The 12,798-nt window shown below is 37.8% G+C and overlaps 1 protein-coding gene across 1 annotated transcript in view; it reads right to left on the bottom strand.

Moving 5' to 3' along the window:
• Nucleotides 1-12,798, bottom strand: part of dnah9 (dynein, axonemal, heavy chain 9) — a gene marked incomplete at its 5' end in the record, with an annotated part of 106,009 nt that overhangs the window by 33,077 nt on the left and 60,134 nt on the right. Inside the window, 7 exons of the mRNA XM_079398499.1 lie at nt 4,640-4,873; nt 5,234-5,395; nt 8,085-8,227; nt 9,281-9,404; nt 9,762-9,924; nt 10,945-11,141; nt 11,555-11,716. Of these exons, the coding sequence (XP_079254625.1) occupies nt 4,640-4,873; nt 5,234-5,395; nt 8,085-8,227; nt 9,281-9,404; nt 9,762-9,924; nt 10,945-11,141; nt 11,555-11,716 (1,185 nt within the window). The remainder of the gene's footprint in view (nt 1-4,639; nt 4,874-5,233; nt 5,396-8,084; nt 8,228-9,280; nt 9,405-9,761; nt 9,925-10,944; nt 11,142-11,554; nt 11,717-12,798) is intronic.

Here is a 12,798-nt window from a genome sequence, read left to right as displayed (position 1 = left end):
GATATGCCGGATGAAGGATTTTTTTAATACACTATTTCTGTTTTCATCCATCACAATGGGTTGAGCTGCTGGCACTTATTCAAACAAAGGCCAATTGGGAAAAACCTATCAGGAGAGAAAACTGGGCGAAATACGCAATTAGCTGAAAACTGTTGTTAGACGCAATCCAAAGCAACACGACGCGGCTTGTAAAGCAAACAAACAGTCAAATACGGCTGTTCTACTGCAATCCCCAGCAAATTCCTCTTGAATCTGTTTCCTTTCTCCAGACTCCAAATGAGCTGATTAGCCTTAAGAAAATAAGACGTCAGGGATGAACTGCCCTTGGGTAGCGAAACCCTGCAATACCCACAAAATCAAGTTGCTATCATGTGGGTAATTAAACCGATGAATAGGAGGTAAAGACGAAGGAGGACTAATTGCCCAGAAAGCACAGTCAGACAGCGCTCTTATGGCTCTTGGTGGAAGTTTCTCCCTCTCTGCTCCTCAAACTACATGAAATGCCTAATGATCCTCTTCAGTCGAAGAAAGCAGATCATCCTCACAAGTTCACATCAAAGAGCACGAGCCTAATATTGCATTGTTAAAATACCGTAAATCATCTCAAAAGAGACCGTTTGAGATGAAAAGGCAAAAGAACTCTTAGATAATAGACAATTGGCGCTGCTTTTATCATCACCATAAAGATGGACTGATCTCCGTCATAATCTTAAAGAAGGTTACATCGTAAACATGCTTATATTGAGCAAAGAAAAACAATGCATATTCTCATTGAGACATGAACCGCTTAATGAGTGGCTATAAAACAGATGAGTCCACCTCTACGCCCCCAAATGTGGGCAGGGACCAAATAGCTTGAATTGATATCCGCTCTCCGCTAATTACATGTTACAGGGTCCCACCTCAATAAAGCAGCCTGGAGCAGCACCAATAAACTTTCTGCCTCATTAGCAGCTACTTTTAATTTTGATTTCTAGCCAGGCCAGCTCTCCTCTCATCGCTAATGTAAAGAGGTTATTCTGGTGGGTGTGGATCTCTAACAGCACTATCGGATATATCTTGCGTATGTGTGAATTCTGACTTTACATTTCCCCTCCCGTCGCTTGCAAGTGCAATCTCAGCACACAAATGAGCTTTCTGATAGCTTTTCCACTGAAGGGTGGAGGGACGAGGACGAGGTGCTGAAGCCATTACCTGAGAAGAGTTTTTGAGCCGTTCTGCACCGGCGGGATTAACGCGTCAGGAAGCATAAAGCAGCTCAAACAGAAGGACACATTAGATAGGTCATAATGTCTCAGTCATAATAATTAGCAGTGTAGCTGAGAACAAAATGATTGCTAATAAGAAGATTTGCTGTAGAAAATGTGAACCATGTCACTCATGCAAAAATCACCGGCACGTTGCTAGGGTGTTGCTATGTTGCTAGTCTCTATGATAGTCTGAGGCCAGAAGACACTTGGAATAGACAATGTTAAATAGAATGAAATTATTATTCGCTACTATTTTCATCTGTTTTCAAAATTTCCATTCCTGAAGAGACATTCTCATCGTTTTAAGGTTGTAAAAAATTATATTTATAAGTTATGTAAGGATAGCCTTACACTTGACTTAAATCCTAAAAGATAAGGTTTATTTCAATTTTAAATATTAAAATATAATAAAAGTAGCTACGTATAATACAAGTTTTTTTATTTATTTATTTATTGAATAATGTTATTAATCCTAATACTGTGTTCCAATTATTTTGAAGAGAGGATTTTTTTTTCCAGAAAATTCAAAAAAAAAAAAAAAAAAGATTAAATAAATATAATAAGTTAATAATTAACTAGCTAACTGACATTGCTCACACAGGGTATAACTACATCTCCATTTTTTTTTTTTTTTTTTTGTATATTTAAAAAAAAAAATCCTACCATGATTGATTCATTTGTTCCAGGTCAAAAATGACCAGTCTTCAACAAATTACAGTAACACTTTACTTAAAGCCTTTATGTATACTGCATTATAAATGTTATTTAAGGGTATAATGCATTATAATTATTTATAATGTGCACTGTAAAACTGTCACGAATCTGGTCTGTGGACTTCCGTTTACTCACCACCAGGGGCCACTCCTCCATCACATTGAATCTTGCACCACACTACTGTTGCACTTCACCCACGAACTACAATTCCCATCATCCACTGCACTGACGACACATTGCTCTGATCACACAGCTGATTGCACTGATTACACACGCTTCATAAACCTTGAACTTCGTCTCTGTCTTTGCCGAGTATTGTTCTGTGTGTAACACTCTCCTAGTGTGGCTGCCTTACCGAGCCATTCTGTGTTTTCTAAGTTTAGTTTAGTTTGTTTTGTTTATAGTCTCGTTTCCTGTTTCCCGCCCTTGCATCATGGATTTACCCTTGTCTCACCGTTTCGGACTCCGTGTATACCTCGTTTGGATTATTGCTCAGGTTATCGGATTACCCCACTTCTCAAGCCCTCTAGATATTGTTCGCCGATCGAGGACCCACGCATGCCCTTGGATTACTCTTGTGTCTTGCCTGTGCTATACCCGCTTGCTGGTGTTTTGACCTTGCCTGTTATTTTTCTATGTTTATTAATAAAAGCTTGCAAATGGATCCGCACGTCTCGTTCACCCCGTTACAAATACAACTAGGTATGCACCGATATGAAAATCTTGGACCGATTCCAAAAATCGATAAATCTTTATCTTTGAAAACCGATAACCGATATGTTGGTCGATAAATCTATATCCAAATTTTTATATACTTTTTGAGAGCCAGATTACAAAAAAGGTCTCATCATTAAAAGCCACATCCCAAACACTTCAACATAAGCAGCCTAGTTTGCACAGTGTATGTTACAAATAAATAAAATAATGCATGAATAAGAAATAAAAAACAAGTCATTGGAAATCAATACATGCGTAAAGAATCAAAATGCCTGCGCCATGGATCAATAAAACGGACAATAATGAAATAAGAAAAAATAATCATAAGAAGAAAAATAAAAGTGGTGGTAATTAATAATGCATCAATAATTTTGAAAAAGTAACAAATTAATGCCACTGTTTTAAATAGCAACAATGCTGTTTGAGCTGCATGTGCTGCACAAGTTATCTGAACTAAATAGTCAGATGTATAACTCGTGGACACGCTCTTGGCTCTTAAGGTATGGGCAGATTGCATGTTTTGGAAGGCACTATGAATGCTGAAAGGTGTATAAAGGTTTTTGAGCAACATATGCTCCCCTCCAGATGACGTGTATTTCAGCAGGACAATGCAAAACCAAATACTGCAGCTATTACAACAGCATGGCTTCGTAGTAGAAGAGTTCGGGTGCTGAAAAGGATCATGTGATTTGAAATTCTTTTAGTTTTCATTTTATTTAAATTGAAAAAAAAACGTCCCAACATTTCTGGAATTCGGGTTGTACATTTATATATTGTCGTAAATAATTATAACCAAACAATGAATTGATGTTATAATGTATTAACTGTGGTTTCAATTATTATTCATGAGACTGAACAATGTATTATAAGGTGCATTACAAGGCATAATTAATACATTAAAAGTACTTTTATCATGCATTATACATAAAGGCTTTAAAGGGATAGTTCACCCAAAAATGACAATTCTGTCATTAATTACTCACCCTCATGTTGTTCCAAACCCCTAAGACCTTCATTCATCTTCTGAACACAAATTAAGAAATTTTCATTTTTGGGTGAATTATCCCTTTAAGTAAAGTGTTACCCAATTACTTATAAATTAGCACAGGTTTTGTCTTTCTTTTAGAATCTAATTTATGGTAGGCCTCATTGATCCAAGCTTATGCTCCTCAGTTTTTCAGTGAATATTGACAAAATTACCCACAAGTAATGCTTTTTTCACTCAAAAACTTAGGTCTATTAAGGCCTACGATCAATCAGTTCCAAAAAGAAACAGAAAACCTGAGCTAACTGAAAGAAAACAAGCTGAAATCTACTGTAACTCTGGGTTATGGGATCAAATCCTCAACAAGTAAGTTTGAATAACAGTGATAGTATTGCTCACCTTACATGCCAAAATTATACAGTAGGCCATAAAACCACATGACAGAAAATAATGACATTTTCCTAACACAATGATCATAGATCAATAGAAGAAGCCAGCAGGCTGACCGGGTGATGTTTTTGACAGACTTGCTCCATTAGCGGTGTCAGGAGAATTATTATTATTATTATAAATGTATTAATGTTTAGTGTTTTAATGTAAACATTTTAGAAATTAGTCTGATTCAAAGGGGAATGAGAAGCCGATCCTGACTGGACGAGAGGAGGAGCTGGGGATGGAGGAGGGTAATTAGCCACTGAGCAACGCGGAAGCTGTTGATAATACTGAAGGACCTTATATATGGGTGCTGTGATAGGTGTTGCATCCCTATAATGTAGGTAGACGTGGATCAACTGAGAGTCAGCTGATGTGAACTTGACTAATGTGACATGCCAGAACTAACGCTACGTTGATTTCACTGGGAGCAGCCAAATAATCATAAATGCCAGTAAGTCATTAGATAATTATCTTGTCATTTATTATGCTATGCTGCGTAATGAAATCTGTGTTTATAGTTCATTGACATTACACGCACCTGAGCTGTCGTACTGTTGAGCTTCTCCAAGCCGTTTTCCAGGCGCTCCATCTTGGAGGTCAGATCTTTCTTCTTGAGAGCCAGCAGGTTCCCATACAACTTGATCTGCTCCAGGAAGGACTTGGGCGTGGTGTAGTTGTATCGCCGCTCGTTGGCCAAGTAGTCTTTTGAGGTCTTGTTCACGCTAATGTGTACGTAGGCCATGAATTTGCTCACCGAGTCCTTCACCTCTGGCTAGATCAGTGAAAAAAATGCAGTTCATACATGAAATATAATTACCAGAATATTGCCAGATATGTCATACTACTGAGTCGTCACAGTCGTTTAATTTTCCCCTGAAATATAATGCAGAAACTGACTGCACAGCACTTGGCCAATCTACTTATGTTCTTCATGACTTCAGGCACCTCAAAAAAAAAAAAAAACACACTCTGCATTTGCTTTTAAATGTATTAGATGGCATTGAGATGCATTACTGCAGTAGGAGAGGTGCGTTTGTCTAACCAGCTGAGACGTTCAGTCCTTTGGATTGAGGGAATCATGATAAAACCGTTTGATGAAGATGTATTGTTTCTGAGTTGATGGGCGTCTCACCTGGATGTGCTCCAGGTCCTGCAGGAACCTCAGGCTGACCGACTCTAGCGCCTCCTGTGGCCACTCGTGGAACCAATCGATGGCAGTGCAGTTGACCACTGCAGGAAACTTCCTGCTGCGCACCCTCAGCTTATTGCCCACCGGAGAGAAACACAGCGCCACCTGCAAGACAACATCAGTGTTGGTTAAACGCTCTCCGAAATCACAGGGAAGCGGTGTCAGTTGTAGCTGGTTAGTTGGTTGGTATTTTAATTTTATACATATGCTACTTTGATGGTAACATAGTATTAAAAAAAACCTATATGAGGTTTAAAATTGACTACTAAAATGTCTTCAAAAGTGTTTGTGGAGTGGTCTTGAGTTTTATAAGGCCAGTAGACATGACTTTAAACTGTTAAACTGTTTCAGTGGAAGTGAATGTCAGCTGTGGAAGAAAACTCCATTAATTTTCTCCATAGGGAAACTTAAGACAAACCTGATGTGAGCTCTTAGGTTGTTAATCGATTAATCGTATATGCTGTTGTTGAATCTGTTCCTGTTAATTAATTTTTAAAATAACTGTTGTGAAAAACTTCAGTACCCATGGTGTTGTACAGAAAATGGCACCAATCATTGAGAAACTTTCTTATATAATATCTAGATAGACTGAAATATAGTGAAAGACAAATAGTTGGTATTTCAGGTGTGTATAAATGTGGCTTGTCACCCCTAGAGTATTTAAAAAAAAAAATGATCTTTTCCTTTTATGCAAACCCTGGCTTGTATATAGTTATTGTAAGCCATGTATGCTGGTTTTGTTCTACAATAAATAAACAGTCAAAAAAAAAAAAAAAATTGCACAGTCACAGTAAGCAAAGCACGCAAGAAAAGAGCTCTGCCCACTCCCATGTAATCAAGTTGGTATGTAAACATCCATCCATCCGTCCGTCCGTCAACAATTGAAGTGGATCAAAAAAGTACATTTTAGTAAAATAAAAAGTGTAAAAAAAAATTATTTCAAAAAGTAATTTCAACTAATTTGTTACCCCCGCTGACTTAAACTTTTTAGTTTAGTCAACTTGAAATTTTAAGTACCTCAATGTTAATTTAAAGGGATAGTTCACCAAAAATGAAAATTCTGTCATTAATTACTCACCCTCATGTCGTTCCAAACCCGTAAGACATCCATTCATCTTCAGAACACAAATTAAGATATTTTCGTTTGAATCTGAGAGCTCTCTGACCTTCCCTTAAAGCGTGATGACGTTGAACACACGGCGCAAGCGCTGATCCAGATCCGTGTGTTCAACGTCATCACGCTGGATCTGGATGAGCGCTTGCGCCGCCACATGCTTGCGTCATGTACTGTTGTGAACGCACGCCCACAAGAGAAACATTAATGACAGAATTTTCATTTTTGGGTGAACTATCCCTTTAAGGGACAACTGGAATATTTCAGTTGACTAAACTAAAAATTTTAAGTCAGCGAGGTAAGAAATTACTTTGTTGAAACCAATTTTTTTTTTTGCAGTATATATATATATATATGGAACATCAACCATAACTCCTTCAAAAACAGCCAGAAACCTTGGAGTTATGATTGAAGATCAGCTGAATTGCTTAGACCACACTGCTAAAACTGCCCGGTCCTGCAGATTTGCTTTATTCTCAAGAAGATCAGGCCCTTTCTTTCGGAACATGCTACACAACTCCTTGTTCAGGCTCTTGTTCTGTCCAGGCTGGCCTATTGCAATGCTCTCTTGGCAGGTCTTCCAGCCAGTTCTATCAAACCTTTACAATTTTTAATGAGCCGAAAAGAAAGCATGTCACACCTCTGTTCATCAATTTGCACTGGCAACCAATAGCTGCTCGCATAAAATTCAAGGCACTATCGTTATGTGCCCTCTAGTAGCTTGTGTCAAGTGAATGGAGCATTATTGTGCCATCCCAAAGAGGGCAAAAAATCCCTTTCACAAACTTTTACATTAAATGTTCCCTCCTGGGAATGACCTGCCCAACTCAATCCAAGAGTCCTTTGCCATCTTCAAGAAATGGCTAAAAACACATCTCTTACATATTTATTTGACCCTCTAACTCTAGCACTCTCTATTCTAATTGTCTTTTATCTATTTATTTTCTTTTTTTATTTAAAAAACCCTTTAAGACTTGCACTCTATTTGTTTTCTAACTGCTTGTTTTCTATAAAAAGAAAAGACCTTTAACGCTTTTTCTATTCTATCTATTATATAATAATAATTAAAAATAAAGATAAAAACTTGCTACATGTACTGCATTAAGCTAGCTGAGATCTGTCAAAGCACTTGCTTAGTATTGCTCTTTTGTTGATTCTGATTGCTTCCTTTGTCCTCATTTTTAAGTCGCTTTGGATAAAAGCATCTGCTAAATGACAAAATGTATTTATTTTATATACTGTATATATATATATATATACTGTATATATATATATATATATATATATATATATATATATATATATATATATATATATATATATATATATACAGAAACCGGTTCAACTGGTTCAAGAAACCAGTCTGAAATGATTTGAGCTTTATGACATGGTGCATTATCCTGCTGGAAGTAGCCATCAGAAGATGGGTACACTGTAGTCATAAAGGGATGGACATGGTCAGCAACAATACTCAGGTAGGATGTGGCATTTAAACGATGCTCAGTTGGTACTAAGGGGCCCAAAGTGTGCCAAGAAAATATATCTCTGTTTGTATTGATCTAGTCACATTGCGAGAGCTGAGACTCTATGTGTGAAGCATTACAGAGGCAGTTCGGAGCCTAATCTTTCTCACAGGCTGTGGGAGTATAAAGGCTTCATGAATCACTCCTTTTCACATACTTTGAGTTGCCTACGGACACGGTCGATGAAGAACTTCCAGCAGTTCTCCCTAGTGTCCATCAGACCCTGGCCACGCACTTCATTCCTTAAAGAACCGATGATGTTCTCCACCTCATCATCAGGGAAGAGGTCTGGGATTTCACCTGTGATGAAGACAAAACGATGATGATGGACGCAGAGCAGTCAGACAGATGCTGGTAACATCTGAGAGTAAGATATCAGTCTTACAAAGGAATATTACAGCACTCTGAAAGATGGAAACAGCCAACGGCATTATAAATATGCCATAGACCATAGGAAAATAATAAAGCACTCTGAAAAATTACAGTAGGCTATGATTTAGACTGTAGACCTGGGAAATATAACTAACACAATCATACTTCGTAAATAGAAATGATTTAAGTGGGTGATTTGAATTAGCGAAACCATCTTTTCAACCAAATATTCTCTGTGGACATGTAGATTCAAAATGTTTAAAGCAAGTAAAGTAAAAATGATTATAATTATGTTTTCCACACAAGATGGACAATACAGGGATTAATATTTTATTTAAAAAGCAATAATTACCTATGTGCTACACTGTAATCGTTTGCTAAAACGAAATGCATATTAATGATATTCATTGTATCATCATGATTTTAATATAGTTATTAATACTGTTGTTTGTTGTTAATAATTTTTAAAAAATAATGTTGTAAATATTTTATTTCTAAATCTTTTTTTTTACTAACATACAAACACACTATTGGAGTAGTTCATTGAACAGTGACGATTCAAATAAATTATTAAATCCATATTTAATCATTTAAAATGATTAAGGAATTAATTCAAATGACAACTTACTAAAATAAAATTCTCATTAGAAGTAAAAACGCATATTAATCATCATCAATTTTATATTTTTATTATCATTATTTTTGTTATTGTTGCTAATAATAAATGATTGTAATATATTTATATTAAATACATCTATTATTTTACTAACATACAGAAAAGCTATTGGACCAGTGAACATTTTCAGAAGATTCAAACTAAATCAGAAGACATTGTTGAATCAATCTCTGAACTCCTTCAAGGAAGGACTTACATTTCCTTCATATTTTCATATCATCACAAATATACCCCATGCATATCATCTGGCAGAGAAAGCAAGCTCTACGTGATGCAAGTGGGCACAGACACACAGCAAAGCTTACCAGATGCTAAAAGGTCGTTCACCAACACGAGGAACTTCTCATCTGCAACCTGGGCATCTGTCATGAGGAGCACTGTGCCAATATTCTTCACGCCAGCTTTAATGTACAGTGCGCCCAGATCGGTCTAAAAAAACACAAAACAACAGTCGTACGCCATGAGCTCCTCGTCCTGGAACAGTCCCAGCAGAACGCTAAGAGATGAAACATTACAGGCATGAAGGCAGATGAGCTCTGCAATCTCATATTGTGCTCAAGAGCTCCTCTGGTAATCCCTAATTATTCCATTATTTTTTTCAGACTTTTGCAGGGCCGAGTGTGAATTTGAAGCTATGTGATCTATGCTCTGGTGAGGAGCATTACAATGAATATTTGATAGGGCAAATAGCAAGCGGTTTCAGTGGAGATTCAGTGTGATTCATAGCAATGCAAGCCAATCTACAAGCATGTTTTGTTTTGGTTCGGGCTAATAAACGGAGCAAACCTTGAGATCAGGGATGCCGTATCCTTTCTTCAGCGTGATCTGAAAGACCTCCAGGGAGCTGATGAACGCCGCCAGCCTGGTCAGGCTCTGCTTCCCGCTGCCGCCCACCCCGACCAGCAGAGCATTTCCCCGCGGAGACTCCAGGATCCGATTGATACGGCAGCTGAAGCAGGAGAGACGAGGGTCAGAAGGGTTAAGGAGATCAACTTTGAAGAATCAAACTTCATCCTGCTGAGTAATGCCTAAATCCATGAAAAGGTTTGTCCTGAAAAATCAACCACTAAGATTAGCTTACTGGTTTATCAATGGATAGTACTTATTATTAGTGTGTTTAATGCTGATTAATTCATAGCAGGACCATCCAATGACAGCAAAATATACTGAAATGAAGACTAATAACTCACTAAAAAACCTGAAAGCGGATTTGTTTATTATTCTGTCAGTAGAGTTTAGAATCGGCACAAAAGCCAAATATCACCAGTGATTTGGTCTGGATGCAAAATTGCGTGTACATAATTTAAAAATCAATTAGTTGGTGAGTTGCTAGTCAATTAATTGGTTTTAAGGAAGTTGTTGTAATTATACAGAATTTATAAATTCATTTATTTATTAACTTTTTTACATTATCACCAACCTATTTTGGGTAAAAGTAGGAAAAGTTTTTCTCCAGTGTTTTACCACCTCAAGTTGTTTCCGTTAATGTAAATATATACCTCATTGTTATGTTCTAGCCTTGTTATATTTATCTTTCAATAAAACTGGTATGCCCTTAAAGTTGTGGCAGTTTTTCTCTGTGGTATCAAAAATGGTATAGAATATCGATATTGTTATCATATCAAAGTTATAAATTAAATCCCCCTGTGGAAGTGCCACCATAAATAGAGTTTAAGTTTGTGGGAAACACTGCTTGAAAATACACTGTTAGCAGCGGGCATTCAAAAACAACAAGGCGCACCAAAGAGATCCATCTAAATGCGTTTGAGTGCGAATTAAAAAGGGCAAATTTAGAGATACATAACTTTCGTTAAGGTGATATCAAACTTTCTCAAGAGGGTTTTAGGATGTTTAGCTGTCTAGTACACTATCGTAACTGATCCCGAACTGTTTTCTGGTATACGTTGCACAGTCTAAAGTAGTGCCCAGATGTTCATCCATCAGCAGAAGCTCTTTCTGGCTCTCTTACATATGAGACATGGCATCCTCGAACAGAACAAGGTTTATAACCGCATTGACTTCGTTGTAGCTGTCAAGAGCTTCCAGCAGGGTCTTGTTCAGGCTCCCCCAGGACTGCACCGCCATGTATTTGGGTTCACCGATGCCCGTGGCAAAATGGCAGTACATATTCATGGCCCTGGTCTCCTCTAAGGTCTCCTCCATATCCTGGTGGGAATAAAAGCAGCCTTAAAACTCCATGAAATATTAAAAGGTGAATAACTAAGGTTGAGCGCTGCTGCCTTGGGAAGGAGCTCATGTAAATCAAACAATCACCACCCTAAGAATTCATAGCGGTCGGAGATCTTTCCCTCTCCAAAACCAATGGAAATCTGTGTATTTCATGTGTTGATCAACATGTGTGTGTATGTCAGGTGATTAGATGTTGCTTTAAAGGCGAGCAGAAGTAAAGAAGGACAGTGTGATTTCTCTCCTTCGCTTTCCTGCACAGAGTTCACTCATAAGCCTCAGGAGAGAAAAGCAACATAAATAATTTTTTCCCCCAATTTGGTGGACTGGCAGGGTTTTGCTCTGATTAGCACTGACCTTTAATGACTCTCTCCAGTCAAACAAACTCTCACCTCGTAGAACTTTTTCACCATTTCTAACTGCAGCTTGTCAAAGATGTCGAAATCTTTTTCTTCCACCATCTTGTCGCGGTAAACCCGGTTGGACTCGTGAAGGTAGATCTTCACCAGGTCCTGAGGAGTCTTCAGACACTCGCTGGTACAGAACAGGATGCCCTGAAATCAAACAGACAAACTGCAATAACAAAGGGTTATCATTTCTCCAGACATTTCAAATGCCAAACTACTGCATAACATTTTTGTATGCGTCTTTGTATGCGTCTCTCAGTGGCAAAGCAATAAAACAAAAGCATAATGAGCAGATATCATTACAATTCAATGGAGAAAGATGCTCAAAAACACTGAACTGTTGGATTGTAAAGAGAGAAGAACAAACCATTGATTTTTGACCACCAGTGATTTGGGGAAAGAGCTACAACTGATCCGTCTAATACCATATATTGCACCACTTTAAACTCTACAGTCTTCTAACGAGACTAAGAGGGATTTCAGGCACCAGAACAGGCACAGTTTTTAAATTTCCTCATTATAAAACATTGACATCCTTTGTGTCAATGTACTAGAGAACACTACACTGCTACAGGTCTTTAAAAGTGACCGAGGCACTATCATCAATGTCCAAAATAAGAAGATCGATAAAAAAATTGACCCAGGAACCACGGGTAAGACAGTAGTCATCCTGCATGCTCGAATGGATCCCTGAAAGCATCATCTGGTGTGATCCAGAACTCAAATTCATATTGATTAACCATCAGGAGGAAGGATAAACAGCCTCTCGGCTGTGAGGTCTGTCCCGGAGTCCATACACCGCTCCAAAGAGTGTCTGACGCTGGATTTACAGCGAGCATCAGTCTGATTTCTCCTCAGCATTCATTCTGACACTCTGGAGCTCCTCTGACTTTGCCACAGCTATTCATCACTGGAGAATGAGCTCTATTCTAGCACAGACCTGTCTGAACACACCGCGTTTAGATGCTTTCTTCCTCTGCTAAAGCTACATAAAAGCTCACGAAACAAAGTATAACCATTTAAATTCTGAATCAAACAAATAATCACTAAAACTGCAATAAACATGTCTATTTTAGATGTTGTCTACTGAATCCTAATCAACCATCCAGCAAACCTGCTATTCCATAAATTCCTAAATCTACTCGACATCGCTGGATGTTTCATCAGAATATAAACGACCTGAAAACACCCCATGCACATTCTCAATCTTTTTTTTTCTGAACCACATT

This window comes from Barbus barbus (assembly GCF_936440315.1).
Source record: "Barbus barbus genome assembly, chromosome: 38".
In the NCBI taxonomy this organism is placed as follows: Eukaryota; Metazoa; Chordata; class Actinopteri; order Cypriniformes; family Cyprinidae; genus Barbus; species Barbus barbus.
Note: the sequence above shows the minus strand (reverse complement) of the source record. Positions and strands in the feature narration are given on the sequence as shown.